We start from the raw sequence: 8,022 nt of genomic DNA, 5'->3' as shown, positions 1-8,022 counted from the left end.
GTTAGAGAAAGTGAGAGAGAGAGGAAGAGCGAGGGAGAGAGAGAGAGAGAGAGAGAGGGGTAAAAAAGGCTGGAGTAGAAGTTGAAAAACAGTTACCTTAGGTCGGAGCAACAATAGGCGGAAATAAATTGGTAAAAATAACACACACACATCAATGACCCGGGCAGGTGAAAACATAACAGCTGCCGCCACCATCCAGGTGTGTTTACTCACCAGGCAAAGGGAGGCACGGTGACTTCATACAATCCTATCAGAAAAATGACGATGCCACTGTGGCAGGAGAAGGTCTGCTTATCCGACACACCCTGATGGATGGCTGCTCAGCCCCGGGTTGTATTGAGGGGGCTGGTGGGGGCTGTTGAAAGGAAACCGTCTTGATCATCGACCCTGAAGGCTCCCCTGAAGGAGTGGGCGAGCACTGCCTGGCGCGCAGGGTCACTGCCATGACATGTGGCGCGAGTGAGCAGAACAAAAGCCACAGAACACCCAGAGCTAACCACGGCCTTCAGCGACGTAGCGGTCGCTTTGCGCCCGGTACAACGTGTGTACTTGTAGTGTGCTTAAAGGACAATACCGCTCTGGGTGACGGAAACCACGGTGACTGCTTGCTTCACTAGAAGAGATGTTACCGATATAACCCGTCCAAGTGACTTCTTTGTACCATTTCTACCCAAAGTTAGCATTTCAAGCTCACATTTAGCGTTAGCATGCCTGCCACGAATATGAATAACGACGGCAACGACAGCCCTTTACTCTTTTGGCAAAAAACGTGCATCGTTCAGTACAGAATTTGTGGACAGCATAACAGTGGATAGCCACTGAGGTACTTCACGTCTCTCATCACAAAGACCAAAGTGGTGTATTGCTAGTGTTTACGTTTGTGGCAGGCGCTCACGGTAATTGCTTGTTGGCAGTATGGGCACAACGAGGTGATTGTGACTATATTGTTAACGGATGCTTTAGTGAGGCCATGAGGGACTGTAACGATGCTTTGATCACCCAGACCGGAGACGGAGAGTTCCCAATAAGCGGCGTTATAGCCTGCATCCTTCCAGTAATATACTTTGTTTTACATGACTTCACACAATCCTACAGTTGCAGGGTTCATTCCAAATCCACATTTGATCCATTAATACACTTCCAAGCTTTTGTAGTTAATCAAAAGTTATGATTAGAGCGTGAGTATTTCTGCTGCTGCTTCTAACGCAGAAATCAAATCACATTTCCTTTTTTTCCTTTTCATAAAAATATGAAATAACGGGAGGCCCATATGGAAATGTAACTAATCAAATGTGGAAATAGTCCTCGCAGGCACCCTACCATGCCGTATGTGTGTGTGTGTATGCGTGGGATTGTCTGCGCGTGTGTATGTGTGTGTGTGTGTGTGTGTGTGTGTGTGTGTGTGTGTGTGCTTGTGTGTGTGCGTCTGTGTGTGTGTGTGCGTGCACATCTGCGTGTGTGTGTGTGTGTGTGTCTGCGTATGGGCGCGCAAGTGTGTGTAATGGGTTAATTAGGGCTAATTAGTATAGTGACTTAGGCAGACATGCGGGGACATGTGAGAGTAATGGCCGAGGTTCAGTGTGATCTCCGTCTATTCGTCACCAAGCAGATTAATCTTCACGTACACACACACACACGCACACGCACACACGCACTCACACAGGCTCTAACAGAGGCAAGGCAGGCAACAGGTTGGGTATTGTATTCTCCAAGGACTCTCTCATAGAGCACAGCTGTTGAAGGCAAGGACGCATACAAGGTGACAAGAGCATCATCAAACCATCTGGAGACCAACCCCCAGACACACTGACCTACACACACCCGCACCCACAAGTACCCCCCCACACACACACACAAACACCCACACACACCCCCCCACACACACACACACAGCTATCCACACATACACCCAGGTTCCCACCCACAGACACATATACACACAGGCTAAATAAAGGGGCCACAAATGGTGCACTCCTCCCTGGCTGCTGTAATGAATGAGTCCTGGTAGTGGCCATGGGGATTCAAACCAAAACATCAAAGAAACTAAAAGAAGAGGAGAGAAAAGAGAAATCAAGACGATCCACAAAAAGAGAGAGAAAAGAGACAGAGAGAGAGAGAGAGAGAGAGAGAGACAGAGAGAGAGAGTGGGTGAGAGAGATGGAGAGAGAGAGGGAGAGAGAGTGGGTGAGAGAGATGGAGAGAGAGAGGGAGAGAGAGTGGGTGAGAGAGATGGAGAGAGAGAGAGAGAGAGTGGGTGAGAGAGATAGAGAGAGAGAGAGAGAGAGAGAGAGTGAGTGAGTGAGACAGCGAGAGAGAGAGAATCGATCTAGAGGGGAAATGGATGGACGGGGGACGGGGCGGGCGGAGGGGTCTGATGTGTCACCGCGCGGCGATGGGATTGATAAGAGCAGAGCTAAACATAGCCCTGCGGCAGGACGCCGGGTGATGGAGGGGCGGGCTATTTTTAGCCCTGTTTATGGGGCCGCCGTTTTCCTTTTTTTGTTGTCGTGGCCGTCACTGACTGCAGCTGAATGCCCAAACAGCACAGCACAGCAGAGTGGGGCGGGCCAGCGGGAGGGGTCGGGGGGGGGGGGGGGGGGGGGGGGGGGGGGGGGTGGGGGGGCTGGGGGACTTGGTCGGGGGACTACATTTGTCTACCTCTCGTCTCGAGATTAGACCACTTAGTGCGATTGAAAGAAAATAGGGGGGGGGGGGGGTTGCTACGGCGATCCGTCAAGTTCACAACAAGTGTCACTGGTGGTTCTAAATGTGCACTTTAACCCCCCCCACACACCCCCAAACCCCCCTTTTCCCTTTCCTTTGCTTCCTCCCCACGCGTATGCGAAACCCCTTAAAAAAAAAACCCAAAGCAGACGTTTACTGTCAACATCAGCAAGGGCAGGAATCGTCTTTTTTTCTTTCTGGCGGCGGCGCGTGCCGTCTTTTTACGACATCATCTGAGCGATGCGGTGCTCTCTGCTTTACAGCCCTGCCTCCCTTTTCTCCCCCCTGTCTCCCTTTTTCTCCCCCTCTCTTTCACGCGCACCGTCCGGTTTTACTAGGGCTGCAATATGTCGCTGAGCCACATATTTCTGTCCCGGGCGGTACGTGCCTGCAAGGGGATAGAATGTATATAATATAATCTTTCTGCGCATTATCCCATTGCCTTTATCGTTCCCATATAAAAACCAAACACGTCCCGCGTCTATCTGGAAACTGCTGATTCATAAGTGAATCCCCTGTGGTGCAATAGGCTTTCTCCCGGAGCCAATCACGGGGCTGAGATAAGTGCTGCCTTTTAAGACCCTGATCCCCCTTATTGCCAGCCATTGATGGAGTTCATTGATTTCCCCCTGCTCCACCAGCTAACCTTGTGTCGCTGGCCCACACGGAGGACCGTATGACAGGGCCCATGCTGTGATGTATACGCCTGGCACACATAAGCAACTAACTGGACACTCCATCGAAAGTCCAGTTTGGATGAGGAATCGTCCCTCCATGACTTTGGAGCGGTAACGTCCCTCTTAACTTACTCTCTATTATGGCAGGGATGCACGGGTTGACTATTAGTATTGATGTTTTGTTGCTCGGCCGACTTGCATTGACTCGTCGTATTGATTTTGTATCTAATTAAAACTTATTGATACATCAATCCATTTCTGTAGTGATATGTAGTAGGGAGACCAATCCAGGGATGTACCGATCATCTATTTGTCACTCCTGCTCATTCAAACAACACACGTTTTCATCTATTTCTGTTCCAATTATTGTTGTTGTCGTTGTTTGGCAGGTGCGTTGTTGGTTATTATTAGGTGTTAGTTTTTTCCGAATTGAATTTGTTATACTGCATCTATTTCTGAGCTTCTCTTCTACGAACTGTGCAAATAAAGACAAGAATGTGTTCAGGTGGAGTGTGTGGAGCGCGTGGCGGCGTGGTGGGGGTGGTGTGTGTGTGTGGGGGGGGGTGTGGGTGGAGTCTGGTTGGAGAGATAAGGAACGGCATGGCACACATACATCGGCATACATCGCATATAAAATGTCTGAATGTAAAACCTGCCGTGTTATAACTTACATACACACAGTAGCGACCACCAGTGCATTAAACGAGGTGGCACGTTAAATGCGTAACGCACCACCGTATATTATCACTTTTAGTGTGCTTCGTTTTAGTGTGCGGTGACTCTTCCAGCTAATGTTATAAAAGTGTAAATTGGAATCCGATAAGGGGAATTGAAAACCTTCGCCTCTCTGCGGGTCTGATATGTTTCTGTTTAGCGTCATCGATCCACACGGGGGCAGGGATGTGAACCCAGGGCAAGGATGTGAACCCAGGGGGAAGGGATGTGAACCCAGGGCAGGGATGTGAACCCAGGGCAGGGATGTGAAACCAGGGGGAAGGGATGTGAACCCAGGGCAGGGATGTGAACCCAGGGCAGGGATGTGAAACCAGGGGGAAGGGATGTGAACCCAGGGCAGGGATGTGAACCCAGGGGGCAGGGATGTGAACCCAGGGCAGGGATGTGAAACCAGGGCAGGGATGTGAACCCAGGGCAGGGATGTGAAACCAGGGCAGGGATGTGAACCCAGGGGGAAGGGATGTGAACCCAGGGGGCAGGGATGTGAACACAGAGCAGGGATGTGAACCCAGGGCAGGGATGTGAACCCAAGGCAGGGATGTGAACCCAGGGGGCAGGGATGTGAACCCAGGGCAGGGATGTGAACCCAGGGGGCAGGGATGTGAACCCAGAGCAGGGATGTGAACCTAGGGCAGGGATGTGAACCCAGGGGGCAGGGATGTGAACCCAGGGGGCAGGGATGTGAACACACGGCGGCAGCGGCGGCGGCGGCCTCACCTGCAGGAAGTGACAGGGCCTGATGTTGGGCTTGAGGTCCGCCGGCGTCATGGGCTTCTCCAGGTTGAGCGAGGACTTCCTGTAGGCCTCCTTGGCCTGGCTGACGGTCAGCGTGGACCAGGAGCTCCGCTTCATGAACTTCCCCTCGGGCGCCATGGCGACGCTGTCGCACGCCGAGCACTTGACGTCGTTGTTGCTCTTGGACGTCTTGAGGGACAGGTGCTCCCCGGCCAGGTGGGCCTGCATGGCGTCCAGCGGGTAGCAGTGGCCCATGTGCTCCAGCGGGTGGCGGGACATGACGCTGGGCGTCCGGTACGTGCTGTCGCTGTCCAGGTTGTCGTCCGAGCTCCACCAGCCCCCCGAGCGCTGCTTGCCGCTGCCCCCGCCGCCGCCACTGCCGCCGCCGCCGCCGCCGCCACCACCGCCGCCGTCGCCGGCCTTGCGCTCTTTGCTCTTGCTGCGCTTGCTGTGTTTGTGGTGGCCGTGCTGGTGCTGGTGGTGGTGATGGTGGTTGGAGCCCTCGCCCCGCTGCGAGTCGCCCTTGGTGCCGTTCATCTTGGACGAGCCCTCCAGCGAGTGGGACTTGGTGAAGAGCCGCTGCACCGAGTGCACCAGGTGGCGGATGCGGCCGGGGCTCTCGTTGCGCGGCTCGGTGGTGGTGGTGGTGGTGGTGGTGCGCTGGTACTGCAGCGTGTGGAAGCCGTCGCCCCGGTGCATGGGCATCTGCTTCTCGAACTGGTCCAGCAGGTTGGCCGGGATGCGGTTGGATTTGCCGCTGCCGCCGTGCGAGGACAGGCCGCCGCCGCCGCCGCCGCCGCCGCCACCCCCACCCCCACAACCACCGCCGCCGCCTCCTCCTCCTCCGCCGCCCATCTCGTCCCGGGACTCCCTGCCGGCGCCGCCGCCGGCGTCCCGGGCGGCGCTGCCGTAGTGCATGCGGGGGAAGGTGCTGCTGGAGAGGGAGTGGTCGGTGTTGGACATGGAGGAGGGCATCACCATGCACTCGGAGTGGATGGAGCTCCGCGGGGAGCAGCGGTGGTGGCCGTCCAGGGGGCAGCTCTCCGTGGGGCTGAGGAGGTAGGAGGGCGACCGGGACTCCCCATGGTGGAGGTGGTGGTCCAGGGAGTGCTCGCAGTCGGCCAGGCCGCACGTGTGGGCCGACGTGGGGGAGGTGAGCTGCAGCTGGGCGGGGCGGCCTCCGGAGAGGCCCTTCATGTTCCTGGGAGGAGTGGAGTAGGTGTCCTCATCGAAGTGCTGCGAGGGCGACCATGAATACTGCTGGTCTGTGAGGTTCAGAAAAAGAAGAAGAAGGGAACACGTTCGATGAGCGGTGACAGACGCATCCTAGGAAGTCGCACTTGTTCTAAAAATAGACGCCTTTCATGATTACCGATTCTCAGCAAAAACGCCAAATGAAATGTTCCTTCCCAGACGGGCCGGTGATTATCCACACATTATTGTTCTCCTCACTTCAAACTACACAGAGTAGGAGAACGCAAAAGGTACAAACTGCTACATCGGCACAATGTCAACCTTCCTAACTCCACGAGAGAGAGGGAGAGCGAGAGGGGGAGAGAGAGAGAGAGAGAGAGAGAGAGAGAGAGAGAGCCAGTGAGAAGGAGAGTGAGGGAAAGTGCGAGAAAGAGAGAAAGAGTGCAGGAGAGCGAGAGAGAGTAGGAGGAGACAGGTAGGAGCCTGCATTGCCATTTATCCAATGCAAAGTGAAATAATAGCCTATCACCCTGAGGTACTTGTATCATCCGTCAAAGCCTCGAAGAGAGCGCTTTGAGGCGCACGGCTGGACAGACGTCCTTGGGAGGCATAGGCAAAATGCATCCCCTCCACATCACACACACACACACACACACATGCGTGAACGCACACACACACACACACACACACACACACACACACACACACACACATGCGTGAATGCACGCACACGCACGCATTAACGCACACACACACACACACACACACGTGAACGCACGCACACACACACACACACACACACACACACACACGCGAGTGAACGCACACACACACACACTCTCCACCACCTTCTCAGGCACGTCCTCGTAGATTAAAACCCAATTCGTCTCTGATAGGTCATCAAGGGCAGACGTCCAGGCCCTTCCATTGAAATGTGTTTAACTCAATCAGGGGAGAGTTTTGCCCCTTTTTTACTGCTCAGCATCCCAATGATCCCAGTGTAATTGCAATGCCTCCCTTTGAAATGGCCCTGGGATGATGGGTACAATGTCAATAGTCTAGATGGGACATAGCACAGACGACGCCAATGATGAACTTGTCCCCGCATTACAATGAGAAAACGTTTGATGGGATCATCATGCATGGATATGGAAAATAGCATAGCATCAACATATTGTTCGATTATATTGGTATTGGACAGTCAGTTATCTTTCTTTGTAATGTTATGACCTGTTTCAATATGTTTACGATATATACATGATTTTACTATGAATTCCTTCACCCTTTGTATACTCAATCGATTACACATAATAAATGTAATATGAATGATAATAAAATGCTAAAATACAACATCACAACTAATAATAACAAGAACTAAGTACCACAACGACAGCAGCTATCACCTAACCTTTCTTGTTGGGTCAAACTCACGCTTCACGTCCCGGTGGCAAAAATGTGCCGGGCGATTACCGGGGCCATATCTCATACTTATCTGCACCCTGCCATGTGCAATGGTGTAAAAGAATAAGAAACAAACAGGCACACCAAAATAGCGGGAGCTTACACTCTCTCTGGGCTCCCCAACACATGCCTCATAAACTCTCTCAGCCAACTGTAACCCCATGAAGTGAAGGCGAGGCTTTATGAGGTGTGAGCGGTGAGAAAGTTGTTGACGAGAAGAAATAAACTGCCATAAACAAAACAAATAAACTGTCTTGGGTTTTAATATGCATGAATATGAATGAGGATTTTGGCCGGTGATTTCATTGGGCCAGAAAAAGGCCTGATCATTGAGCCTTTATTGTGAAACTCCTAAAAACTGGAATAGTTTCATAATGTTTGAGCTCATATGAGCCTTTTGAGAAAGCCCAACGTCTTACTAGAAGGTAATGCCTTGTCATTTGCGTTGCCATGACAATGCTTAGGATTCTCTTAATCATTTCTTGTGGTATTTTGG

At 52.6% G+C, this 8,022-nt stretch overlaps 1 protein-coding gene across 1 annotated transcript in view; it reads right to left on the bottom strand.

The window, feature by feature from the left end:
• Positions 1-8,022, bottom strand: part of dlgap2a (discs, large homolog-associated protein 2a) — a gene marked incomplete at both ends in the record, with an annotated part of 135,105 nt that overhangs the window by 44,061 nt on the left and 83,022 nt on the right. Inside the window, 3 exons of the mRNA XM_084481702.1 lie at positions 4,854-5,242; positions 5,273-5,662; positions 5,705-6,136. Coding sequence (XP_084337828.1) covers positions 4,854-5,242; positions 5,273-5,662; positions 5,705-6,136 — 1,211 coding nt within the window. The remainder of the gene's footprint in view (positions 1-4,853; positions 5,243-5,272; positions 5,663-5,704; positions 6,137-8,022) is intronic.

The sequence above is a fragment of the Micromesistius poutassou genome (genome assembly GCF_964030765.1).
Source record: "Micromesistius poutassou genome assembly, chromosome: 17".
In the NCBI taxonomy this organism is placed as follows: Eukaryota; Metazoa; Chordata; class Actinopteri; order Gadiformes; family Gadidae; genus Micromesistius; species Micromesistius poutassou.
Note: the sequence above shows the minus strand (reverse complement) of the source record. Positions and strands in the feature narration are given on the sequence as shown.